General features: G+C 33.4%; 3 protein-coding genes across 5 annotated transcripts; 2 read left to right on the top strand and 1 right to left on the bottom strand.

Annotated features, from left to right (window-relative positions):
- Positions 1 to 1,762: 1,762 nt before the first annotated feature.
- Positions 1,763 to 7,901, top strand: LOC123216415 (putative pectinesterase 10). The gene is made up of 9 exons (XM_044636826.1): positions 1,763 to 1,980; positions 2,081 to 2,240; positions 2,355 to 2,570; positions 2,652 to 2,902; positions 3,135 to 3,236; positions 6,630 to 6,789; positions 7,024 to 7,239; positions 7,322 to 7,572; positions 7,718 to 7,901. The coding sequence occupies exons 1-9, from the start codon at positions 1,763 to 1,765 to the stop codon at positions 7,878 to 7,880; spliced, it is 1,737 nt and encodes a 578-aa protein (XP_044492761.1). The 3' UTR covers positions 7,881 to 7,901.
- A 422-nt stretch (positions 7,902 to 8,323) lies between these two features.
- Positions 8,324 to 20,287, bottom strand: LOC123216627 (nodal modulator 1). 3 transcript variants are annotated; one of them, XM_044637106.1, is made up of 27 exons: positions 20,083 to 20,287; positions 19,772 to 19,837; positions 19,575 to 19,661; positions 18,616 to 18,672; positions 18,435 to 18,499; positions 18,146 to 18,315; positions 18,008 to 18,069; positions 17,772 to 17,855; positions 17,276 to 17,435; positions 16,398 to 16,513; positions 15,987 to 16,115; positions 15,404 to 15,475; positions 15,197 to 15,292; positions 15,010 to 15,087; positions 14,356 to 14,484; positions 13,720 to 13,902; positions 13,329 to 13,532; positions 13,135 to 13,248; positions 12,772 to 13,022; positions 12,573 to 12,639; positions 12,233 to 12,481; positions 11,486 to 11,716; positions 11,071 to 11,162; positions 9,847 to 10,075; positions 9,252 to 9,608; positions 8,907 to 8,980; positions 8,324 to 8,808 (listed from the first exon to the last, which is right to left on the bottom strand). In XM_044637106.1, exons 1-27 carry the CDS (start codon positions 20,179 to 20,181, stop codon positions 8,703 to 8,705), a joined length of 3,627 nt encoding a protein of 1,208 aa, XP_044493041.1. In that variant the 5' UTR covers positions 20,182 to 20,287; the 3' UTR covers positions 8,324 to 8,702. The 3 variants fall into 3 exon arrangements, with proteins under 3 accessions (XP_044493041.1, XP_044493042.1, XP_044493043.1); XM_044637107.1 differs by having other exon boundaries at positions 12,573 to 12,618; positions 20,083 to 20,286; XM_044637108.1 differs by lacking the exon at positions 14,356 to 14,484.
- Positions 20,288 to 21,699: 1,412 nt separating this feature from the next.
- LOC123216575 lies at positions 21,700 to 27,313 on the top strand. The gene is made up of 8 exons (XM_044637029.1): positions 21,700 to 22,063; positions 22,222 to 22,289; positions 22,811 to 22,877; positions 22,996 to 23,150; positions 23,254 to 23,324; positions 26,066 to 26,134; positions 26,351 to 26,451; positions 26,907 to 27,313. Exons 1-8 carry the CDS (start codon positions 21,773 to 21,775, stop codon positions 27,198 to 27,200), a joined length of 1,116 nt encoding a protein of 371 aa, XP_044492964.1. The 5' UTR covers positions 21,700 to 21,772; the 3' UTR covers positions 27,201 to 27,313.
- The last annotated feature ends 98 nt before the right edge of the window (positions 27,314 to 27,411 follow it).

Here is a 27,411-nt window from a genome sequence, read left to right as displayed (position 1 = left end):
AAAAATTTAATCTAGCGACAACTTGGTATATATTTTTTCAATTATGTTGTGATAAAACTATATCATTTTGTTGATGGACAAAATGACCTTATTTAAGAGGTTAAAAAATACTTAACGCTCTTGCCTTAAACTCATTTCTCAATTCTCACCCCCCACCCAATTTTCGTTTGTCGATATTTTCTCTATAACGTTGAGGAGGATGAAGTAATGAATGTGAGATCATCCAACAAAATGAATCATTGTCTGAATTAGAGTATGAATTGTAAAACGAAAAAAAACTTTGTTACCTAGATAGGCTTGTTTGAATGCATTTGATATTGTATCATTTTCTCTTGGATTTGATTTATCTGGGTTGTTTGAAGAGAGAGGAGAGGCTGCAAGATTTTGTGTCTAGAGCTCAGTCTCTTAGAATATATCCAAATGGGAGGTGGTTGCAAAGTTGGTGAGTTTTACTATGAGGAAGAAGGATTATAGAGTGAGTTTGGAGGGGAAGAGAAGGTGTGAAAGGGCCTTTGACAATTGCAGCTGAAATATATTAATTAACCCTAAAATTGCCAGCAGTGTAGGTAAAGAAGAAAGGAGGCGACATGGGAGAATATGAAGAGTTTTGTAATAATGAACTGACACCTGGGTTGCAAAATTCGGTGAACGAGGAATCAGAATCTATAGTTGTTCTGCTGTTGATGTTTCTCATTTGCCTTTAGATACTCTAAATATAGTGGCTACCTTCCCATCTTCCCAAAGAAGATAAGCCCTGCATACAAGATTATCCTTGCTTCATTGTGAACCGGCCCAGGCAAGGCTGTAACTATTTTTGGCAGTTCATGATCAGCCGATCACAGGATTCCCTGACGCCATACCAACCGACATCACCAAGTGAACCAAGACATTGAAACTTGACTTTATCCGAATATCATTTTTAAGAAAATAAAGATGAGTAGCAAACGAGAAGCATGTGTGTATGTGCATGCCTAAAATAGATCAATACTGAAGTGATAGCTCCATATCGTATTGTCCATTTAGTGTAATGGATAAAGCTGAGGACTAGAAATGCAAGCCTGGCACTTGTAGGGTGGATTTGAGATGAAATTAGATGATTTCACCATGAAGCTTGTAAACTAATTGTAATAAGGTGAAACATCTTATTGACCAAACTCATATATTAACACCCAATAAAGTGACAAATTATAGGAAAAAGAATAAGATGTATTTCCATTAGAGCCTAATACGTGAGTAAAAGTCTCTTTTTCTGAATGTAACGACCTAATAATTATATTTCATTATTATCTCGTGTTTATGTAGAAAAGTAATAAATTCTTACTAAATCGCATATAATAAATTTTTATCGTATTATTAATTTTGACTTAACCGAATTGAGTCAAACCTAAATTGAATTATTTTTTATTCAAAATAAATTATAACTAAAAGGTGATTAGGCTCCTCTTGGTTCCTATCCACCCCAATGAGAAATGAAGAAATTACTTAAATTATAAATAAAATGAATATATTCAATATCACATATTGTAATGAAATTTCTAAAACTATAAAATAAAATTAGGAATAAATATGTACATCTATGGTAATAGTGTCTGCCTAAATAGCATATCCTGGTATCTTATCATTTTTTGAACCACAATTACTTAATAACTAGATTTATATTATATATATAAAAGCTTGCCTTGGTCTCACAAAGAATAATTTCTCTTTTTTTCTTTTTTCTAGAGCTACCATTCTGTGAAAAGGCTTGTAAAACAAACACAAAATGCCGCATCTTCAACAGTTATCATTGCTTATAATATTGATATTATTTTCATATACTGTATGCATAGCGTTGGATTGTCAATCAAATAAGGTGGCGCATACCATTACTGTATCTCATTCTGGTCGAGCAAAATTCACATCAATTCAAAAAGCCATTGATTCGGTTCCTTCTGGCAATACTAAATGGATACACATCCAAATTTATCCTGGAATATATAAGTAATAATACAGAATATATATGCTCAAACACTCAAATGAACTTATTTAATCTGAACTATAAATTTCTCATAATGTTTTTTTTTTGTGTGTGTGTGTGCAGGGAGAAAGTTACAATCCCATCGGACAAATCTTGCATTTTTCTTGAAGGATCAAGCAGCAGAAGAACGATAATTGAATGGAGTGACCATGAACAAACAAATAGTAGTGCAACTTTCACTTCATATCCGAATAACATCGTTGCTAAAGGCATTGCTTTCAAGGTATTATTTCCCTCATTAACAATATTCAGCATGCATAACTTTATATACGTAAAAATACATATCTAAATTAAACCCTGCTTGGTTAAACGAACGTTTTATTTCTTTTCCTAATAGAATGCCTTTAACATACCTTCATTAAGGCCAGAGGAGACCCCGATTACACAAGCTTTGGCTGCGAGAATATATGGGGATAAATCAGCTTTCTATAAGTGTGGTTTTATTGGGGTGCAAGATACACTGTGGGACGCAACAGGGCGCCATTACTTCAGCCAATGTTACATTGAAGGTGCAATAGATTTTATTTTTGGCGGCGCCCAGTCTATGTATGAGGTGTGCACATGCCACCTGGCTCGTCTTTAAATTTGCTGGAATATTTGTAACTTCATTTAATGTTCTTTGTATGATTTGCAGAAATGTTCGATAAATGTTACAACTGGAATATATACTCCACAAAAAAAATATGGCTTTATAACAGCGCAGGGAAGAAACTGCTCGAGCGATCCCTCTGGCTTTGTGTTTAAATATTGTACAATTACTGGGTCTGGCAAAGCTTATCTTGGGAGAGCTTATAGACCATATTCAAGAGTTATCATGATTAAATCTACGATATCAGATGTAGTGATTCCAGAAGGATGGGAAGCTTGGCACGCCATTGGCCAAGAGTAAGACTTCTACATTTCTCTCCATGTATAATCTAATGTATCAAAAAATAAAACTACCATTACAAATAAATTATACAAATTTATTTATAAAAACTGAAATATTAACTTATAATTGAATAATATAATTATTTATTTTTTATCTTATATTAAAATTACTCAATTGGATATTATAATATAAGATTATATGAATAAATTTATTAATTTATTATTGACACTTGTTTTATAAATGCAGACAAAACACTGAATATGTGGAAGAAGGTTGTAAAGGACCTGGTGCAGACACGTCCAAGCGAGTGCCATGGGCAAAGGAACCTTCTGCTGTTGATATGACCCAGTTTCTAACGAGATCATTCATAAACCAAGACGGATGGATGGCCAAATTGCCAATTAACTAATAGATTTACTTTTATAGGAATGTTAATTATTATGAAAATTGTCTTTTAATATGGGATTAATTATCATGTTTTAATTTAATGATTTACTGTGGCTTTATTTTAATAAACACCGAATCGAGACTGATGAGTTTGCTCGACATGCTTCAACAATTTACAGTAGTAACTTCGATTAGAAAAATTATTATCCTTTAGAAGATTTGCTTGAATTTTTATATGAAAGTATAATTAATGTAATGAACTTCTGAGAAACATTAATGCTATCTACGGTGAAAATATTAATATCTAACTTATGCATGTTAATCAACAGCATGTATCGTTATTCAAATATCCATCTCAGGACAATAATATTATACGTAAATAATTTTTATATATAATTTAGATATACAGATAATCTATCATTATATGATTGAATAATTTAGAATTAAAAATAAAGTAACACTCAATTATATAATAACACATTATCTGTATAATCAAATTCTATATAAAAAATATATACATATAATATTACTCATCTTGGAAATATATAAAAATGTCAAATAATAAAATTATATACATAATCATATGCATGCATAATATTATTCATAAATAAAAATATATTATTATATTATTAAATATTGTTTTACATTTTAATTTTAAATTATCTAATTATAAGATAATATATTATTCTTTATATTAAAATTATGTATGACACTCATACCTTAAGTTCTTTTCATTTATGGAACCATATAATAAATTACTTGGTTTATATTTTATATTATATATGAGGGCGTCCGCTTCTCACAAAGTACACATTTTTTAAGGGCTACCATTAGGTGAAAATGCTTATAAAACTAACACAAAATGCTGCATCTTCAACGGTTATCTTTGTTTATAGTATTGCTATCATTTTTTTCTACTGTATGCATAGCGTTGGATTGTCAATCAAACAAGGTCGCGTATACCTTTACTGTATCTCATTCTGGTCAAGCAAATTTCACATCAATTCAAAAAGCCATTGATTCGGTTCCTTCTGGCAATACTAAATGGATACGCATCCAAATTTATCCTGGAATATAGAAGTAATAATACAGATTATACATGCTCAAACACTCAAATGAACTTATTTTATCTGAATTATAAATTTTTCATAATATTTGTGTGTGTGCGCGCTGGGAGAAAGTTACAATCCCATCTGACAAATCTTGCATTTTTCTTGAAGGATCAAGCAGCAGAATAACGAGAATTGAATGGAGTGACCATGAAAACACAGATACTAGTGCTACTTTCAATTCATATCCAGACAACATCGTTGCTAAAGGCATTTCTTTCAAGTTATGGTTTCCCTCACAAATAATATTCAGCATGCATAACCTTAGATCTGGATCTATACGCAAATAAATCCTGCTTGGTTAAACGTACGTTTTATTTCTTTTCCTAATAGAATGCCTACAACGTACCTTCATTAAGGCCAGAGGCGGCCCCGATTACACAAGCTTTGGCTGCGAGAATATATCGGGATAAATCAGCTTTCTATATGTTTTTTGGGGTCCAAGATACACTGTGGGACACAACAGGGCGCCATTACTTCAGCCAATGTTACATTGAAGGTGCACTAGATTTCATTTTCGGCGGTGCCCAGTCGATATATGAGGTGTGCATGCCACCTGGCTCGTCTTTAAGTTTACTGGAATATTTGTAACTTCATTTAATATTCTTTGTATGATTTGAAGACATGTTCGATAAATGTTACAACTGGAATATATACTCCACAATACAAATATGGCTATATAACAGCGCAGGGAAGAGACTCCTCGAGTGATCCCTCTGGCTTTGTGCTTAAATATTGTACAATTACTGGGTCTGATAAAGCTTATCTTTGGAGAGCTTTTAGACCATAATCAAGAGTTATCATGATTAGATCTAATCTAACAGATGTAGTGATTCCAGAAGGTTGGGGGATGCTTGGCAGGACATTGGCCAGGAGTAAGACTTCTACATTTCTCAATTACTTTCTCACCTATTTTCTTCTATGATCAAATAATAGTAAGAAGTCTCAGATCCATTTGCTTGTGTTGTTCACACATATAACTCTCAATTTTGGAGCTAATTTCAAATATTTTACATCTGTTATTTTTTCGTTAAACTTAGATTCAATATAATCTGTTTAGATCGGTTCATTTTCTTGGAAAATTCAAGAGAGCAAATTCAATAAAAAAAATTATATATTACTGTAGTTTGCGTTATAAGTGTTTGTAGACTAAATAGTCATGTGCTTTTCAGTTTGTTCATTGCAACCAAGCATCCTGAATAGATTAAATTTATTCTTGAAAAAAAAAAAGAAAACATATGTGCACCATTAAAATTACAATAAAAAAAGTAATTCATCATAATAAGATCAATTTTGTAATATGATGATTTTCATATTTCAAATTAGAGGGAGGTTGGTTCAGTTTGACTTGCAAATCAAGGGATAATTCGATTTAATTTGAACTTAACTTTCACCTCGATTTAGATAATGTGCAGTAATTATCAAAATGACATTGTTTTGTTTATTATTAGATAAAACAACGTTATTTTATCAATGAGTTGTGAAATTAAACTTTGAATTCGAATTACAAATTTGAACTACGGATTCGAGTTATGAACTCAAATCAACAATTTTTTATTTTAGTTGAACTTAAACTATCTTTAATTTTGGCTCGACAAACTTCAATTAAATTCAAGTTAAACTATTTTTTATTTCAACTAAACTCGATTCAGGAGTGTTTGGGTTCTATTTGGTTCCTATCCACCCTAATAATAAATGGAGAAATAACTTAATTTATAAATGAAATGGATATAATTAATATCAAATATTGTAATGACATTTCTAAAACTATATAAATGAATATGTACATCTATGGTAATAGTATTTGCCTACATAGCATATCCAGATTACTTTTCATTTTTGAAATCATATATTTAATTACTTGATTTATATTATATGTATAAGGGTGCCACCATTATGTGAAAAGGTTTATAAAACTAACACAAAATGCTGCATCTTCAACAGTTATCATTGTTTATAATATTGCTATTATTTTCATCTACTGTATGCATAGCGTTGGATTGTCAATCAAATAAGGTGGAGTATACTATTACTGTATCTCATTCTGGTCGAGCAAAGTTCACATCAATTCAAAAGGCCATTGATTCCATTCCTTCTGGCAATACTAAATGGATACGCATCCAAATTTATCCTGGAATATATAAGTAAGAAAACAGATATTACATCCTCACACACTCAGAAGAACTTATTGAATCTGACTTACAAATTTTTTCATAATGTTCTTTTTGTTTGTGTGTGTGGGCAGGGAGAAAGTTACAATCCCATCGGGAAAATCATGCATTCTTCTTGAAGGATCAACCAGCAGATTAACGATAATTGAATGGAGTGACCATGAAAGTACAGAATCTAGTGCTACTTTCACTTCAAATGCGGAGAACATCGTTGCAAAAGGCATTACTTTCAAGGTATAGTTTCCCTCCTTAATAATATTCAGCATGCACAAACTTAGATCTGGATGTATACGTAAAAACAATGTTATATATAAGTACTTTTAAATATACAATTTTGACATTATCATAATGATTAAGTGTTATTTTATGCATTCAAAAATATGTATACATAATTTTATTATATACGCAAATAATAGCGAAAGCAATCCCTGCTTGGTTAAACGTATGCTTGATTTCTTTTCTTAATAGAATGCCTATAACGTACCTTCCTTGAGGCCAGAGGAAAACCCGACAAAACAAGCTTCGGCAGCGATAATATATGGGGATAAATCAGGTTTCTATAGCTGTGGTTTTATTGGGGTGCAAGATACACTATGGGACGCAGCAGGACGCCATTACTTCAACCAATGTTACATTGAAGGTGTAATAGATTTCATTTTTGGCAGTTCCCAGTCTATATATGAGGTGTGGATGCCACCTGGCTAGTCTTTGAATTTACTGGAATATTTTTAACTTCATTTAATATTCTTTGTATGATGATTTGCAGAAATGTTTGATAAATGTTACAAATGGAATATATACTCCAGAAAGAACTCAGGGCTATATAACAGCGCAGGCAAGAAACTCCAAGAGCGATCCCTCTGGCTTTGTGTTCAAATATTGTGCAATTACTGGGTCTGGCAAAGCTTATCTTGGGAGAGCATATAGAGCATATTCAAGAGTTATCATGATTAGATGTAGTCTATCAGATGTAGTGATTCCTGAAGGTTGGAATGCTTGGCACTACGTTGGCCAGGAGTAAGACTTCTATCTTTCTCTTTATAGATAATCTAATTTATCAAATGTATATTGAAATGATATTTATCTCTTTTTCACATTAACTAAGTGGTAGTCTGAAAATCCAGGAAGTCTGTTATTATTGACACTTAATTTATAATTGCAGACAAAATATTGAATATGTGGAAGAAGGTTGTAAAGGACCTGGTGCAGACACGTCCAAGCGAGTGCGATGGGCTAAGCAACCTTCTGCTGTTAACATGACCCAGTTTCTAACGAGATCATTCATAGACCAAGACGGGTGGCTGGCCAAAATGCCAATTAAATAATAGATTTACTTTTATAGTAATGTCAATTATTATAAAGATTGTCATTTAATGTGGTATTAATTCCAAGTTTAAATTTAATGATTTACTGTAGCTTTATTGTAATAAACACTGAATCGTGACCGTCACCAATTCACAATAGTAACCTCGATTAGAAAAATCATTATCCTTTTGAAGATTTGCTTGAATTTCCTTTTATGGACTTACATATGACCACGCTAGCTAATTTTCCTTGTTTAGTCTTTTTCCTATATTTGACAGCAAGGTCAAAACGGTGAATAGCCTTTGTTCACTCACCTCTATTTCCAAGCTCTCGAAATAAGATCATGTAATTATCAGAACCACAAAGTACACGGTCAAGAGACTTACCGTCCTTTGCAAAGTGGATCGCGTTTTGAAGGGCTTCTTCAGAGACAGATGTAATGTAATCATAGGGTGAACATTGGTAAATAGAAGAGGCGACAACAGTCATTGAATTTCTTGTGGAGCTGCAGCAGTCCCCAATTACTCTGGTATACACTCAGAGATCTAGAAATAATGAGAATTCATCAGGATCTATTCGTGAAAACATTAAAGAGAACTATGCGACTAAAAAGGTCTGCAAAAACTAGACTGGGTGAGATAATTTAGCGTACAATTCAAAACTGCAGTAATTCCTAGTTATTTCTACTGACTACACTAATTCTTCTGAAATTCTACATTGAACGTATGGAAAAAGAAAAAGTTCCAGCTCCTAAATGTTAGCTTGTGATTCCCAAAACTCTGAAAAATGAATGGAGAATTTGATTCTAACACTCGAAAACCCATGGTGCAAAATGATATTTTTCAGTATGTCTTCTTTCTCACAACTGGCTTTCGTGCTTCCTTTTTAGCAGGCACAGTAAATCCTGGCGTTGGTAGTCCCGTGATGGATTGATATAGATCCTTCAATCTTCAAATGAGGCATATGATAAAAAGGAAAACAAAACAACAATTTGAGTCATAAATCCAGCCAAAAAGACTACTGCATAGAAAATGCATTCAACTTACCTTGGGATACTGATAAAAAGTGCAATCACTGAAACTCCAACAATGAGGGGGAGCACTGGTGCAGGAGTTAATTCCTATAGGCATGGAATAGAATGAGAAAGGTTAGAAAGGGGGTAACTAATCTACTCCAGCTAGATTGGTCCATGGATTTTACGTATAAGTTCAAAACAAGAAATATTTTGTTAGGAATCCAATCTCTATTTTAACCGGTGGACATGAATCAACAATGGAGTTTTTAATACTGGTGAGATAAAAGAAAAATCTTTTAGCTCATTACTCTTCTATCAGATGCAAGATTTTGTTCAAATAAAGCAACTACTCATTTGTCCACAGAATGAAACAAACCTGTTTAAGATGATCCTCTTTAACAGTGAATCTGATTGGACCCACATGAATTTGGGAATTTTTTTCCAGGTCAACCTCAATAACCTCTGATTCAAATTTGTGGATGCTTGATGGCAGACTACATTTTAGCCGCACCAGGTGCTTACTCTTAGGCAAGTCCTTCACCTGGAAGAAGTTGGACAGTGGCAGTGGAAAGACAGACTCAACCTTAGATGTGTCAATGGCTGACTTGATTTCCACCAGAAGATGTGAATGTAGTTCTTCCATTCTGGTTCCTTCCACATGGCCACTTAAAAGGGTCTTCTCTGGCTGCTCAAAGACCAGAAAGTCCAATCCCTTGATATCTCCTGATCCGACCTACAAAACCAGTGAACACTAAAATCAGAGATCACATATTGCAGGACAGACCAACAGAATGATACATGGTACCTATCCAGAAAAAACCCAGTAAAAATTGATACCTAGTACTACCCAGCCCACCCCCTTCTCTCTTTTTTCACTTGTAAATAGCTGACTGTATATGCATTAATCGCAAGGCGTGCGCACACACACACACACACACACAACAAGACCATGAAATGAAATCAAAATTAACCTGAACAATAACAGATTCAGGAGATGCACGCTCAATTTTACTGCTGCCCAAGCCATCCTTTTTTACTACTTTAATAATATAAGTTGTATCAGGATGCAATCCTCTCAGACGATAATTTCCAGATGAATCTGTCACAGTCTCCTCATAGTAGCCTTTTGATTCTGACCGTGCTTCAATCGACACACCCTCTTTGGGCTGACCAGACAAGAGGGATATAAAACCTGTAGCACTGAAAAGATATTCAACCATCTTAGACTATTGCAAAAGGATGCTAATGTAAAAAAAGCCTCATAGTAATTCATGATATATTTTCTACATCATTCAAAGTTCACTTTGAACAAGCTAAAGCAAACATTGATTACCCCAAGTCTATGACCATATTCCAATCCTGCTTACAATGAAAAATCAACTAACAAGCATTCTAGTTTCAGTTGGTTTTCAATTAGAGAAAAAAGAAACAAACTGTCAAGAAATTTATGAGAACATATTACACATTTACAAATTGCACTTAATACCAGCAATAAATACTCACTAAGATAAGAAGATGCCAGGTCAATATACAGATCCTAATTCAACATTAAATGAAGTTCAAGTATATTTAAATTAGATTTATCAGACAGGAAATGACAAACTTCTTAACAGATAAAGCATGCAGTAGTTTACCATAAATTACTTCCAGAGGGCATTTCACTGGTGGTATTCAAAGATTACTCTGATAATCTATCTTTTATTACTAACATTACTTAATTTGGTTTATCAAGTAATAAAAGCAACTTATAATTTTTTATTCTAATAGTGATATAATAAGTAATATAAGAGATAATTTGATCATCACATTCATTTTAGGTATTAAAAAATTATCGAGGTAATTTTCATTTTATTATAATTTTATCCTTATTAATTTTTTTGGGCAAAAAATATCCTCCTTTTTAATTAATATAACAAGTAATATGAATATTTTAGAATAATTATACTCAAGGATATTTAAGTAAAATAATATTTTAGTATTATTTTATTATATCCAACCAAACACAATAATTATTTATATTTATTAATTCTTATCAAACATAGTAATAATTTATACCCAGTAATTTTTTAAGTAATCTATCATTTTTAGTAATAAAAGATTATTCGAACCAACTGCATCCCCAAAGTAAAATTATTAGTTTCTCATAAAAAAAATGAAAGAAATGACCCATGCATAGAGATGTGACCATAAAAAACCTGTAAGCAACTCGAGCCGCCTTGAAAATTAGTTCTCTTAACTCCCCAGAACCAAGTTCTATTGCCTGCGCAGGTGGTGAGAAAGCATACTCCTACAAAAACGGATGTAGTAGACAACAGCTTTAGCATCTTCTAAAAACATAAATACATTGTTCCACATCCTGAGGTTAGACTTGTGACATATTGTTTTATGCTGTCATATGGTAGACAAAATAATAAATCCTAAAAAAAGAGCAAAGTAACTCGTGGTTCCATGGATTCATCCTATTTCAATGCATGATTTTAATAACAAACTGTCCACACGATGAATGCCAGAGGATCATCAACCTGAAGATAGCAGGATGAAAATATCAAGGGTTCAGAGAAGGGGGAGAGTGGATGTAATGTCATTAAGACAGCCCATGTTGTAGAATACCTTCAGCAGAGGACGCAGGTAGAAATTTCCAGGAAATAAATTATCAAAGAGAAAGTGTCCGCCAACCCCAGACACTGAGTTATTCCTATAACCGTCATCACCACTCAATGATAATAGCACAGAAGGGATAAGTTCTTCAGCATCATCTTTAGAATATATGCGTACAGAAACTTGACCAAGTTTCTGACATGAAAAGGAATTTGAACCTACTTGTTTCAGATGATAGCCAGGCTGCACAAAGTAAGAGAGATATCAAGGAATATGTCAATGAAAGACAAACAAAGAAAAAATAAACATACCCTGTACTTCAAATTGTGCAATTAAATATCAAATTTTGCAGATCTTGCTTTTTACTGTCATACATTAGTTAATTTACAGATCAAAACCCATCACAAACTAAATTGAAGACATGCATGATGCGATTTGTACATAGATAATGACCTAGAACACACCAAGTTAGACAATAAAAAACAAATAAATGGTTTACCCAATGACAAAATTGTTTTTTTTTTTTATAGGAAACTTAGACACACAGATTTTGAAGAATAGTAAGAATCTAACCAAAACAAAAGATGAAAAGAATGTAGACATTTATAAATGCACTGCACTGCTTTTGAATTAAGAAAAAAGAATTCAATTGCATCAGCAATTAAGATAATCACTGAAAGCATGTCCTTTGAATTTCTTCAGTAGAATAACATGATTTATATACAATACAGAGATAACACAAAAAAATATGTTTCAGACCTTTGTAGCCTCAATTCTATACGTTATATCATCATAGAGAGGGCCACCAACAAAGGAACCATCTTCCCCAGTGCTAGTTTGAAGAACTAAATCACCTTTCTTCAGTGGAGCAATTTGGCTATCTTGTGCAGCAATAATACTAATATGCACACCAGAAAGAGGTGGAGAAACTGATCCTTCTAAGTACAACCCTGGCCGACTGGTGAATAGAGGGATTGGAGCTTGACACCCATCATTTGTCACTGAGACCTAATAAAGAAAAGAAAGAGAACTATGATATGAAGTTTAACTACAAACTGCAATACAGATTCTGCACATGTATTCCATCAATATTGCTTACATGATGTTGTCTAGGATAAAACAAAAGTTTCCTTGCCTCATTATTTCTGCAACACAAAACAATAAAACTTAATAAAGTTTAGAAAGTTGCAACATTGAAGTGCTTCCATGGAGTTTTCTAGCCATCCAGATATATAGAAATCATAATGACATAGTTTCACAGTAAAGAAAAATAAACATATCGAGCCAAAAGCATTTACCTTGGATCCAAAGGAACGAATGTGAGTTTTTCTCCAAGATTAGCCCACAGAGAATACTCATACACAGTGTTTCCAGTTTGATCATTTGAACTGGATGTGAGCACAGCTGTAGTTTTATCAACTAAAATGCCCTCACCATTGAATATGTTCACAATGACATTCTCAGGTAACACATATCCACCATCAGGTGAGTTTGACTCAACACTGATTTGTCCTTTAAGTTGATATTTCTCCCCTTTCAGATAGATAGGCTTCAGAAATAAACAAATGATGAGATCAAAAGAATGTTGGAACAAAAAACAAAAGATAATGAAAGTAATATCCATGTCAAAAGAAGAAAAGGAAAACCCTACATATACTCACTTCTGGGCTTGTTGTATCAATCTTTATTACTGGATTCCCGAAGAATACACAAGAATTAACAAAGCGAACTTCATGCACTCCAGGGGATTCTACACATATATGCTGTGAACCTTTCTGCATCTCATATAGAAAGAAGTAAGAATTCACATAATGAGGCATAAAATTCTGGCTTTCCAAATGCACAGAGAAACTACCTTAATTTTCAAGGTAACAGGTGAGCCGTTAGGTTGACTCATGCAAGCCTCTACATCGTGGGAGGAGATTACATTAACCCAATAACCTTTTTGAACAAATTCGATACCGTTAACATCTTCAGCACCAACCTCCACATCAATCAAGTTCTGCTCCCAGCACCAGTCATCTTTTCTGGATGTAGCTTCAGAAGAAATATGTTTGACCTTAAAAGACAACCACCATTAAAGGACATGGCATCAGCAAATTCCAAAACCTTTAAAGCACATGTAAGAATCAGAGGCAATCGGAAAATACATGAATAAAATGGCATCTCCACATAATTTATTTCAATCATTTGTAGAACTAATAATGTAGAGGATTATTTATTTTTAAAAAAAAAAAACACTATACCTCAAGCCTGTATTTTCCTGGGAGAATATCCTGAAAGAGAAATTGATTGCTATCATCAGTCAAACTGACAGTCTTTCTCTCTTTCTCTTCATTTTGTTTTTGACCCGATCTCATAAGAGTAACAGTCACAAGTGGACCACATCTCTCCTTGCAAGCTACGGTACCAAGGACATTCACCAGTGCCTTAACAATGCACAAAAAAAGTCATCAGTAAAAGTATCACTAACACCAAATGAACAGTAATTTCAGCATGCAAGGTCCTTCAATACCCATGATGATTTAAATGATAAAATTAAAAAAGCCTTCCATCATCCACGCTGATTTTAGTGATATTAAAAGAATAAAGGATAAATAGAATAGATTCTAAAAAAGCCTATCTGCATGTTCACATTTTGCTTGAAAAAGAGAAGATCTAAATACCAAGTTATTGATTTGGTCATCAATAAAGTTATCTTTAACCTCCATCTATATAATTCATGGAAATTTTTATAACCTAAAGAATTAGTCAAAAATAACCCTCATGCCAAGCTGTAGTGCCTAATGTAGAGGCAAACTGAACATGGATTATCCAATATAACAAATTGACTTCCAATAAATAAAAAGAAGGTAACAGTTCTGAATGTGTGAAAATATTACCTGGGAAAATTCAATATTTAATATTGGACTTTTGACTACAATGTCAATATAAGGTGGCAAAAATATAAGTCCAGAAGCGCTTTCAGGTGTACTATCCAAAGCAGATAAGCGATATTCACCTGATGGAACCTGAACCATGTTGAAGATACCAAAAAGAGAGAGAGAGACGTGACTCATCATAAATTAAACTTAAAAGAGCGAAAGTAATTAATAATTTCAGGCTACAAAGACACCCAAGTCACAGAACCGCAACATAAAAAAAGCGCAAGATACTCAAGTGAAAACAAGAGAAAACCCTCAAACTCAAAGTTGCCTGCTGTATGGTTTGCAAGATGAAAGCTTCCAGACTAAAACTTCATCCATTTAAAGTAATTAAACATAGAATTACACCTTTGATCCACACTTTCCAACAGATTTATGAAGTGCAAATAACACGGTCAGATCCAAACAAAATACAACCAATCATGTATAGTAGCAGTTATTGCTGGCTACCAATTCAGTTTCTTGTGAAAACATAACAGATATGCACACCATAAAACTAAAGAATCTTTGCAACAAGACTCAGGGAAAAAACTTTTACCTTGTAAGTTGAGTTTTTAAGAATATCAGAAGACAAAAACCAAAGGTGCTAAATTATTATTTGGGGCAACATACCTCAAAGCAGAAATTTCCATTTTCATCAGTTTGTTTCAATTGAGGTTTGACTTTCTCTTGGCCAAGATCCAGTGCTACCTGGAATTTGAATGTGGCAAAAAGTATTAACTTATTCTTATCATTGTATACTGATTTACTAATAACGTACAAGTCATATGCATCTGAAAGTTGAAACTCCAGAATTTACCTTAACCTTTTGACCAGGATTTACCATCTGAACTACACCACAAACTTCATAGGAAATGGCTTTTATTTCTGCAACCGAGGCCATATTTGGCAAAACCTGACAAACAAACAGTTTCAATAGAAGTATTCTTAAATTGACAATGGACCCTTTGAATCATTAAAAAGAGGATAGCCATGTCAAAATCCAAAATATAGGGGCATGCTTTACCATGTACTCCTTCAATTTGTTAAACTTATAGTGCTCCTTCACAGCTTCTATTGTATAGTGATTTGATGTAACCTAAAAATATTCAACACCTTAGCAACATATAAGGAAAACTCTATAGAAAGCTAAACAAACACTATAATACAACCATGTTGATCTGATATCAGTGACCATTTGTATCTTTTCTTTTCAAAAAGAAGAGAAACACTATTTCTTCATGAAAGTGTGATACAATTAAAAACCAAGGATGAGAAGTTTTATCCAGAGTTTGCATTTGTTCCATAAACTACAGTACAGTCTAACTAAATCAGTCCAGAACAACCGAAATTAATAGCTTATGTTTTTCCATTGAGCAAACTTAAATTTGATAACAAAAAATAAACCAAACAAACAATGAAAAGTGGACAAGAAACCACATATTTGATGTTATGACAGGATAAAACGCATCTAGCATCCCCAGTTCTCTCGATAAACAAACTGTCGCCTAAAGAAAAGGTATAATCAAAACTAATCACGAATAGTTAATACATGGAGTCTGTCTTATTAACACATAAGCAAATAAATCATCAAACATTATCCACAGTACCTGATCAAGCTTGTAAAAGCCTTCCTTGTCTGTGATAGACCTCTCATGACCATCAACTAATATTTTAACTCCCTCCACTCCCATGTCATTTTCATCAACTACACGACCTCCAACAGAAAATCCTGTGACCTTCAAATTTTTTAAAGTACAAAAGAATCCATAATTGGATTAATTCATATGATCAGGTGAAATCAGGGACTAAAAAACATTGTCAATAATCCTGATGATTTTAAAAAGTGAAAAAGAGAACATGGCTCCTGATCAAAGATATAAGAAATTCCACATTTAGGGTGAGATGGATTAAATTGCTCATACCAAGCAGCAGCATGCAAGGACTAGCCAGATAGAAACAGGCTCATGTAAGAAGAATGCAGATAATGAATCCTTCATACAAGAAATTAAATATCTTACCTGGAACTTTTCAGGAACAGTGAAATGCTGATGCTTAACAGAAACTGAGATGCGAGAAGGAGAAACATCAAATACAGTATTCTCACCCTTGTAGTAGGGTACAAGTTCGTAAACTCCTGTAAGTAAACTTTGTCAGGCACTAAATCAATAGCAACAGAAAATAGTTGCCAATATGCAAGATAATGCTCCTATTTAATTTCTGCTTAAAAAGATGTATGAAACCAGCCAATTTTAGTGTGTTACTTACAGGACAGTAAAACAGTAGATGGTTCCATAACTGGGAAATAAAAATATCCATTAAACATAAATGTGAATCTTACCAACTCCTCCAGTATGTTATAAGTTGATTTGATCTCTATTATTTCTTTTCATCTATGGAAACATCAAATTCTGTAATTATGTTAGATATGAAGATTGCATCATGCTCAATTTAATTCACATTCCCTTCAAAGGCATATGAAAAAATAAAGCAGCTAAAGAATAAATCAATGTAACTTAGTGCTCTGAGTTACAGGAACCTAAATCCCAAAACAACAAACAACCTATCCAAGTTCTTAATGTCTCATCAGAAAATTGCAACATTTTCATTCATGGATATAATCTCTGTCCACTTTATATTTGCAAAACCAGAAAAAAGAAACAGTTCACTTCTGCACCTTTGGATAGAGATAGTTTACGCAATAACTAATTCAAGCCAAAAAAGAATAATGTGATGTGAGACACTAGAAACAAGAATGTAGATGAAACTAATCCAACAGTGACCAAAATGAATTAATTTGATGCAATTTAAAGCTATTCAGAATGCATTTTTAACTTGCTTGCTATTATATAAACATTAATGTAAGCATAAACAGAATTAACACTAGGAATGGAATTACCGCAAGGTATTGATTTAAAGGTGAACTTTCCATCAGCATCAGATATGGCATGACAGAGAGCTTTTTTTTGTCCCGAGACATTACCAGAACCTAGGGGACAGTCAACCTCAACAACATCATCTGAATATAAATATACATGAACTCCCAAGATTGGATTTCCCTATCAGAACAGTAAAGTGGCATCCAGTTATTAATAAAAAGGGGAAACAGAACATAACACATTTTTAGATAATGATTGGTCTATAATCATACTTAACTCTTCCAAAATTAAATTAAAAAAATTCCTACTCAGAATGTACAGGAATTAATGATAAAATATGGTATTCTTAAATCATTTACCAAAACATGACCTACGTCCAAAGATTATTAACATATTAAAAATAAAGGAGAAAGGTGTTCATACATAAGAATACATTAAAAAAACTAAACATACTAACAAAACTTGTAAGAAATACAGATAATATTGCATTTTCATGCAACTGCTGCCTCTGAATACCTGAGCAACAACAAACCCACGAATGTCATACCCAGGGACAAAAAAAATATCATCAACTACACCATTTTCAAAACCCAGTTGCACCTGCAAGAAAGTTCTCTAATGAATCAATTTCAAAATTCTGTATATTTACCAGCAAAAACATGAAATGCAAATTTATGATTAGAAAGAAATAGAAGGAAGAAGAAGTGGTTTTGCCCAAAAGGGTGAAATAAAACTGAAACATAGCATCCAACCTCTGTGGAACCTCTAACTTCAACTCTCAAATCAGGATGTGAAGCATGTAGTTTGTATTTTCCTGATAGAAAGAGACATGTAGTTAGAATATGCATACGACTGTGTGTGCAAAAGATAACAACACATGCCCTTCATACCAGGAATAATATTTTTGAACAAGTAACTGCCTCCAGATGATGTTACAACTGATGATATGAGATCACCATCATGAGTGAGAAGTTCAACATTCACATTTGAAGGACCGCCATCTTTTACCAAACAGCTCTCTCCACCAACAGCTCCCACAACTCTGCCAGAGATGGTAAACCTGCAATACATGAACAAGTGATCAGTGAATTATAAATATATCTGGCATGAGTGTAAGCACGGAACTCCTGTTTTAAATAAAATTGAACTAGATCAAATTATCAATAATGCTTAACAAACCCTGTGAACCGGAAATTGATGTCTTCGTTCCCATTGCAACCAGTATCATCAACAGTGACTGGCACCTACAAATTAATTTTCTACTGGGTTAAAAATCAAGCAAATTAAAGAATATAAAAATGTGACAGAAGAGGAACACAGTCCATTAGAAATTTTCTTAAATATCAATAAAATCATTAACCTTATCTGGGTCCCATGACCATCCTTCTGGTCCATTGACTTTAATTACAAATGAACCCTGCAAAAAGGAATCCAAGCGATAAGGTGAACCCAGAAACATAAGCAGAAACTTGATGTGTCACACAAGCATAAAGCAGATATGCCTAGTGAAGTTTTAAAAAGAAATTTTAATCTATCAACAGCAAAGTTTACAGAGCTGCAAGTCAGGGCCTAATAGAAATAAAGAGAGCAGATATAATCCACAAAATAAGCATGTGGGACAAAATATCATTTCACATAAAATACCTATGCAATTCACAAATTTTCTTGTCATAAAGTAGCAAGAGTGTAGGAGGCAATCAACTTTGTTAAGTCAGACTCCGATATTTACAAAACAGATGCTCAAAGAATATACACAATCAAAGAGGAGACAAGTGAAAGGCTCCTGAAAAACTTCACAATTTCACATTAATAGAAACAGATATTAACCAGAAAATCTCCTGGTACTTGAAATGCAAGCTAACCATAATTCCCTTCCCATTCAAATGTCCAAACAAACCAATTAAGATGAGCGGAAAATCTTAAAGTACACTCATTTACGTCCCAAAGAACCACGTTAAAACAACCCAATAAATTTGTATTATGATATATTTTTCCTTTGATACCCAGAAATCCATTGAACTTTCAAACATGTTCACTAGGTCCACGCTACAGCCTTGGTAATCAGATAACTTGTGGGATACTATGTCCTGAAAATGTGCCCAAAGGGATTTGAACTGTGGATCTCATCGTAGAAAACTTTACCATTTTACCACTTAACCAAAGGTTGGTGTTAAGCTCCATATTTTACAACCCGCAAGGCAGATTAGTTGGTCTATTGTTAAAAAAAAAAAAGCTTGTTCAAAATGAGCACACCGAAAAATTAATTACTTAAACAATATATCTCTATTCATAATGTCAGAATAAACGCTGAAAAAATACCTTATCATACACCGGTATGAAGTAATAACCATTGGGAGCACACTGTGTACTGTCCTTCACCAATCCATCAACCGTGCGCAGTTCAACCTAAAGATTGAAAAGATAGATTATCATATCCTTACAATGAGTTTCAAGATCCAGAGTTTTACGAGACAATAGATAGCATTTAATTGGTAATAAACCGTAATAACCCTTACAGTGACATGAGAATAATCCAACCTCGCATCAGTGGCCTTCCTCGACTTTATTAGAGACGAACTCGCCTATTAAACAGTAATTCTTGATTAGAACAATCATCAATACAATGAACATACCTAAAATGTTTAAAAAAGAGACAGAGAGATCAAGAAAGCAAGATCCGTAGTCCTTTGTTCGGCTTAAGTGGTTTTAGTAAACCAAAAAATATGAATTGACAATTTCGACTCCAAGAATCTTGATCGCCTTTCATGTGTTTTCTTGATAAGCATGTGCAGAACCAGATGAGAATGTAATTAGGGTAAAAATTCACCTCGACGAAGCCACCACAACCATGAATCGAATCAGCAGAGACAGCTGAGATTGAGTAAATGGCGATCAGGCAATATATTATAGCATCCCTAACCTGCATCTCTTTAATTTTTCTTGGTGAAGCGAGGTTCGCTGCTTGTGTTACGAATAATGAGAGAGGGGATCTAGTGCTTTACAAAAGATTTTTAAGTAAATCACTAGGTGAAGCCAGTGCTCTTGCCTTTGCTTACTTACATGTTTAATTGTTTTCGGCCAAATAACTCTTTCGCACCCAAACTTTTTTGAATTATTTTTTACCCTAAGTTTGCAAAGTCAATTATTGTAATTACAAAAATGACCTTACAATTAATTCAATTTTTAATTACAAATATCTCTCTATTTTATTGAAATTATGAAATATCCTATTTATGTTTCTTTCCATGCCCCCCTTCTGGAAATTGAAACATGAGATGTTAGGACTGACAATCTTTCTAGACTTAACTTCGATCAAATTCAAAAACATAACTCTCCAACCTTTGTTTCAAGTTTCCAGAACTCGGACAGGCAAACAGCAAAGATCTACATTATCAGCAATCTATTAATTGGCTCTACAAATTTCAAAAATTTATTAATAATAAAACAAAATATTGTTTTCAGTTCATCCAACAATAATGATTAAAAAACAAAGATCTTTTGTTCTTCAGTGGCCCAATTTGCCAGGTTTTCCCCAAATCTCTTGACTTTTGGCCACACAATGGACATAATAATCTCCTGTTTCATGCCTTGAGTGGCACCCTCACAAGGTATTCGTAGCTATTGAGGCTTGAGAAGCACGAGAGACTTCATAACTATCTCTCTCATTTTCCACATTAATTCATCAGATGCTACTACAACTCTATTATCAAACTAAACTTAAATCAAGAGCAAGGGGTAAATTAAAATGTCACAAACTGTAAGTTTAAACAAGTACATGCAGAAACGAATGAATGTGCAGGCCAATTTATGACACATACTAGAAATAAAAAAGAAATATGCAGGCCACTTTGTCCGGGCAAAACAATTAGACGGGCTGACCGGTTCGGGCGGGATCGGTCCAATACTTGGACTAGTTAAAAAAAAGGCGCCACAAGACTTATTTTCGTTTAAGTTTTAGTGAAATCTCAAATTAAAATTATTATTTAATTAAAAATATAAAAAATAAAAATTTTATTACATATTATTTAATTTAAATTTTAATAATTTTTTTCAAGTATTTTTTAAAAAAATATTAATTTTTTATAAGATTTAAATTTTTTTTAATTTCATTCTTTGATAGTCGGAGCCGGCATTTCTCATCTATCTTCCGGCAATAGCCAAAGAAGAATAAAAAACGACCCTTTTTATCTTCGTTCAATGTCCGGACGCTCAAAGAGCGACGTGGCGCGTTTAGTGGATGACACATAACAAATCTACATCTGGTTGATCCTGTACATAATAATTTTTATCCAAATAATAAGGATCACGTGATGACATGACATGACCATTCATCGGGGATTAACAGATCATTTGTCGTGTCCACCATACAATTAAATTAAATTAAAATGTGAAAGAGAGTTTTATTGTACTACCTTTAGCGGCTAATTATAACATAGGGAACGTTGTACTACACACGAATAAAAGTCAACAGCGAATTTTTTCTGAGTACTAAATAAGATAACAATGAGGACAACAAAATGAAAATAAGCTTGGAAATTTCCGGCTTTACAATGTTTCGAGTCTCCCTGGTGCTCTTAGCGCTAAGCTCGGTGTTCATCGGATGGGTTAAATCGCACGAAGAATCAGGTGCGTGGAGTTGCGATTCTGACTCAGAGTTCCGAGTGCAGGCTGAGTTCAAGCCAGGACTAGTCACGCTTGATGGCCACGCCGATGATTGGAATGACATTGATGGATTCGAGTTCTCTCTTCTCCCGGCTCTTGACCCTGACGATGACCACAAGTATAAAGGTGGAGAAATGACCGTTAAGGTATACTTGTGTTTTAACCAATTCAAAATAATATTTATGTAATAGATGTGTTTGTTTAATGTTTCCTTCCATGGTTTCATAAAATGTTAATAGATATTCCCGTGTTGAATCGATTTTGAAAGGATTTAACCATTTAATATCGCTGGGCTTTATTGCAGGCTTTGCATGACGGTCATGATGTCTTCTTTTTGTTGCAAGTTGATGGGGAGTATGTGTATTCTAAAGGGTAAGTGTTTGATTTGAAAAGGAAAGTAAGGCTACTGGCTTATGTTCAAGAACGGACCATTTTGTTTTATATTTTGACGTGTTAGATTCGCTTGACCTCTCCCAATTTATTGTTTTTAGCTGGTATTTGCTGCTTCCTGAATTGAAATCGCGACTTGAGTTTTTTTAATTTTGTCATTTATTTGATCTACTTCCCCCGTGAAATAGTAGTGACAAATGTGATTTGCATATGTATCAATGTTTTGCCTTTGAAGGGGTACTTTTAATGACATCATACTGCACATAGATTGGTTGGTGGGAGATCAACTTTATGCCTGCCATATTCATATAGATTTGACTGCCATGATCACATAGTAATCCTCATCATTCTCTTTGTTGGCACTTTGGTTGAGTTGTCTTTACATGCTTTTATGGATGTTCAGATGTTCTACAGACTGGGTTTGGTTTGATAACACTCTGGCAATGCTTTTCTTCTCATCATATAAGGCATTTTTTTATTTGAATTTGTTTTCCCTAATGCAGCGAAAACACAAAGTGTCCTTCAGTTGCTCTCATGTTTCAAGTAGGTGAAGCTGCTACCTATCATAATGTGAGCTATGCTTTTGCTTATTTTCTTACTGTTTTTTCTTCTTTTACAATTTATTTTGCACTGTATTAACTTTTACCTTTAGTGAAATTAATATTGTGAAACTTTTGTGTTTTGTTAGATGGGTGGGTGTGAAGAGCGTCCTGACTCTTGCACCAACAAGACTTGCAAAGGGCACGAGGTTGACATGATGCACTTCTCAATTGGAAATGCTATACCTGGACGACTTTATGGTGGTAATCCAATAGATAACAGAGATGGAAATGGAAATGACAGGTGAAGAACTACAACCCAGTGATTTTTGATCCTCATGATGATTAAGGATATATTTGTGGCTATTTGTAATATACTCATCTTATGATCTTTGTTCTGTGAACAGGTTTGGTCATTTGGTAGATGTTTATGCTTGGAACCCACACTGTAGATATCTTGATGGAATTGGCCCTTCAGGTACTTTTATGATTAAATTATTTAAGTGTTTTGTTGATTGCATTTGTTGATTGCAAATGACATGTGTATCATGATGTTAGGGACCTACACATATATTGTTAATATATTTAAAAAAAAATTGTTGGCAAGAAGAGGTGCCAACTCATTCTTATGCAATTAAAGGTGCTCTTCCTCTAATGCCTAAAATACCTAAATAATAATAATTCTCAGTCCAATTACCTCTATTTATTATACCAATACCCTAACTTTAAACTATAAATATTATCCAAATCATATATTTTATCATAATCACAAATAAATATCTTTTCATAATCTCAAAAGTCTTATCATCCTCAACAACTGGAATTCACTAGAATCTATCAATTGAAACCTGGAATCTATTGATTCCCCCCCTTGGTCGCCATATTCAATCAACTGAACCCCAAAATTTGCTAACTCCCTTTCTTAGTCTATCATTTTCTTAATAACTTCTTCGAAACTAGCCAACTTTTCGTCGAAATCTACTATCTTAACTGAATTAGTTTCTTTTTTCTCTTGTCACTCATCGTACACAATCAAGATGACATCCTCATTCGATTTGTCTTCATCCACTAATAGGATATTCCATGACTTGCGTTTATAGTCATGATTTAGTTCCTTGTTGTTTTCACAATGGAGACAAATTTCGTTCTTTCTCATTGTTCAAGCTTCCAGTTTCGTTAGTTGTCAGGCCTTCCTCCATCTTCCATTCTCATCCTCAAATATTTTCTTAATTAATTAATAATAGTATTATTATTATTATTATTATTTAATCCTAACACATGATAAAAAGAGGATAGGATTATCTTAAGAAAGGAAGCAAAGTGGGATAAGGCACTATAGAAAGTGACTGCGATTATTATGGAGACTCCTCAAGGTAATAGGTCTACTCTCTCTAAACATGCAAGGCGAGCGAAAGTCTTAAAGCAAAGTTTAAGCATGCTTTTATAACGCTTTAAAAGAAGTAAAAAAGACACTAGAAAAAGCACGTTTTAAAACCAAAATCTCTTCTTTTTTAAGTCGAACCCTAAGTCTATGTTTAAAGATAAAGAAGTCTTAAAGTATAAGTCTTCTAATGAAAAAGTATGTTTTGATGAAAAAATGGATGAAATCATAGATGAACAATTTAATGATGAGGAAAAAAATGTGACTTTTGATGATGAAGATGAAAATTTGGATTTTGATTAAAATATATGTTTGATAAAAGTTTATATAGATTGAAGAGCTTTTATATTTTTTCATATTTTATTATAAATATTTATTTGTTCTTTTGAGACTTCATCTATGATATTATGTTTTAGTATTTGAGTGATTAATCTCTATTAATTTTATTTTTTTAATTGTTTTTTATCCAAAAGCAATGTCTTCGCTTTGCTTTTATCACATAGGCGATGAGACTCCTTATCAAGTTTAGACCTTTTTCACCTTTAACAACTATAAGATTCATCAAGATGGAGCTTAATCCTTCAAGTCAAATCCTAGATTTTGCGAGATGGTCCCTTTTCTTTTTCTTCTTTCTTGGGTGAGGTGGTGCAATTCATGTTCTAGTAACATTGGCACCCACTTTAAGAACTTTTTGAATATTGAAATGTGAATCACTTCTTTGTTGGTGTGGAATCTCTTCACAACAACCACATTTATTTTAAAGTATATGACAATGTTTAACTATCTTTTAATGAAATTCCTAATATGTCGCTGCACCTGCATGAATTTGGCCCTGTTTTCCTCCTTTTAGTTTTTTGGCAATTACCTTTGTGTCATTGCCTCAAATGTTTTTTCATTTGTCCTGGTCTTGTTTATATTAAGTGTCTTCAATTAAGTTGAACCCCAAATACCCTTATTTGTTTCATCCACTATATCTCACAAATGCTCATATTTATTTAATTTCATTTTTCCATTTGTCTACAACTCTCACCAACTTTCTCTAAATCTTTATCTAAATTGTTATGAGTGTCTTCTTCACGCTCGTACTTCAAGCTATCAAATCTATAAGTATAAGAGGTTAGAATAACTTGACTTAGGATAGAAAACTATAAGTTTCTGTAATCCTTGTTTTACTTTGCCTCTGTCCTTATGCTTAGATATAAGTCTCTCGCATCTTTATGAATAAATATTAATCCATAAGCATTGTAGGACTCTTTTTGAATGTTTGAGTGATAGTTGACACTATGCACTATTGTAGGATTTGACATTAGTTGTGGTCATGTATGTAAAATCAGAGAAAATTTGGAGAAAGAGGAGAAATTCCTTGAATTTGCAATTGGATGTAATATTTTAGGCTTTCTTTTGTGTTGGAGGGGAAAGTAGCTTTTTTAGGATTTTTTTTTTCTTCAAATTATATGGGTTCAATTGGATATTGTATAAATGGAGTATATTATATTATATCAACTCTGGTATGAAGCAATTTAAATTGAGCATGAACATTTTTCTTTTCTTTAGGTGATGGAAATTATTCATCTTAATGATGACATCTTGGTAAACTTTGACCACGGGGCTAGTTGTCTAAATTCGGTGTGGTATGAAAATCATGATCTGATCTTAGTTGGCTAGAAATAGTCTCTGCTACTTTTATGGTGCTTCACTTCAACAAGAAGGCCCCTCTGTATGAATATTGTTGTGTGTGGGTGTAGCTTTCTTCTTTAAATGCTTTTATTCCTTTTATGGTTACGGAGTTTAAATGCTTTATACGATTGATTTATTAAGGATTGGCTCTCCGGTGTCAGGAAATGATTCTAGTGCTCAGAATGATTGGAAAGGAGCATGGTGGCACAGTAGCTTCAATATTCACTCAGGTAATTAACTAACTTTCAATTTAGGGTTCGACATTTAAGTTTTCTTTTCAATATATATTGATATTTATATGACTAATGAAAGCCAACCATCAGTTGTTCTTGTTCGCTTACAATTAAATTATGAGAGGTGTTTTGTCTTTTTCTTTTTGAAACTTAGAATTTTTAAACGTGTTCATCTTCTCATTGAAATTAATGGTTGATATTTCTCTCCCACAGGTTTTGTGGAGGAAGACAGTCCATATGCATCGAATGGTCAAAAGGGCACTTATTATTTTGAATTTTCTAGGCCTTTGAGAACCATGGATCGTTTACAACAGGTTAGATACTCATCTGTTTCGTTCAGATTCTACCTAAGATTAAATGAAAAGAATTCTAACTACTTGCTGAATTTTTTTTAAAACTATGGTTATAGATTTCTGGTAGAATCTATTGCTTTTCTGTTAACTGAGAAGATCTTGGTCTTAAACTATGACTAGCAACACTAGAAGCATAGTTTTGTTGTTCACAAGTTATAGTTTTTACTTCTTACTATTTTACCAATCATGTGATTAAAAACCTTCTGCAACTTGAATAAGAACCTTTTGCTGTCTCTCAGGGGCTTATAGCTCCATTTGTAATAAATCTTATCCTAAGAGTGAAACAATGTTTCTAGTGGCAGACAAGTCATGAAGTTATATTATGTGAAATTGCTGTTGTATTGTTATAAGTTTCTAATTAAGAAATTACCTTGTAATGGCTTGGTGTGAATGAGTCGTTTCTTTATCATTGGCAGGATGCTCAGCTTACAATTGGCGGGTCAAGCAAGATGTCTGCTGCATTCTGGTATCCAGTTGATGGGAACCCATGGCATGGATCTGGACACTATTCTATTCATTGTGATTGGGTACCGTTGGATATTTCTTCAGGCAGTTCTATGCTAAGTAGGTCAGGCAGAGACAGCTCAGGGGAAACTGCCAGTATTTTTGCTCTTCTACTCTCAGTAGTTGCATTATGTGTTTCTGCTTTTGTGGGTTATCGGTTGTTTAGACCCAAGAGGATCCCCTTTACACCTATGGAAAACCTTTGAAATAGTGGTATACGTTTGGAATTGTACTATTACATGAATGTGTACTTCACAGGTTTGTACTTCAATTACTTCCACTTCGTTCCATTTTTTAATAAAATTCAATTGTTACTTAATTATCACCTTTTTAGTGGGTTCTACCACTAGTTTAAAAGTTGGTGCAATCTGAATAGGGATGATGAGTTTCACTAGCAGTGACTGGCCTTAGTTTTTT

This window comes from Mangifera indica, chromosome 5, assembly GCF_011075055.1.
Source record: "Mangifera indica cultivar Alphonso chromosome 5, CATAS_Mindica_2.1, whole genome shotgun sequence".
NCBI classification, from domain to species: Eukaryota; Viridiplantae; Streptophyta; class Magnoliopsida; order Sapindales; family Anacardiaceae; genus Mangifera; species Mangifera indica.
Note: the sequence above shows the minus strand (reverse complement) of the source record. Positions and strands in the feature narration are given on the sequence as shown.

What these genes read in the sequence shown, in the direction of transcription:
- LOC123216415 (XM_044636826.1), top strand. Translation starts at nt 1,763, where the DNA reads ATGCCGCATCTTCAACAGTTATCATTGCTTATAATATTGATATTATTT. An exon ending in GTTCCCAGTCTATATATGAG is followed by an intron (nt 7,240 to 7,321) that starts GTGTGGATGCCA and finishes GATGATTTGCAG; the next exon opens with AAATGTTTGATAAATGTTAC. An exon ending in TGGCACTACGTTGGCCAGGA is followed by an intron (nt 7,573 to 7,717) that starts GTAAGACTTCTA and finishes TTATAATTGCAG; the next exon opens with ACAAAATATTGAATATGTGG.
- LOC123216575 (XM_044637029.1), top strand. Translation starts at nt 21,773, where the DNA reads ATGAAAATAAGCTTGGAAATTTCCGGCTTTACAATGTTTCGAGTCTCC. An exon ending in GAGTATGTGTATTCTAAAGG is followed by an intron (nt 22,290 to 22,810) that starts GTAAGTGTTTGA and finishes TCCCTAATGCAG; the next exon opens with CGAAAACACAAAGTGTCCTT. An exon ending in CCATGGATCGTTTACAACAG is followed by an intron (nt 26,452 to 26,906) that starts GTTAGATACTCA and finishes TATCATTGGCAG; the next exon opens with GATGCTCAGCTTACAATTGG.
- LOC123216627 (XM_044637106.1), bottom strand. Translation starts at nt 20,181, where the DNA reads ATGCAGGTTAGGGATGCTATAATATATTGCCTGATCGCCATTTACTCA. An exon ending in GTGGGTTTGTTGTTGCTCAG is followed by an intron (nt 17,436 to 17,771) that starts GTATTCAGAGGC and finishes CTGTTCTGATAG; the next exon opens with GGAAATCCAATCTTGGGAGT. An exon ending in ATAGAATTGAGGCTACAAAG is followed by an intron (nt 11,717 to 12,232) that starts GTCTGAAACATA and finishes TACTTTGTGCAG; the next exon opens with CCTGGCTATCATCTGAAACA.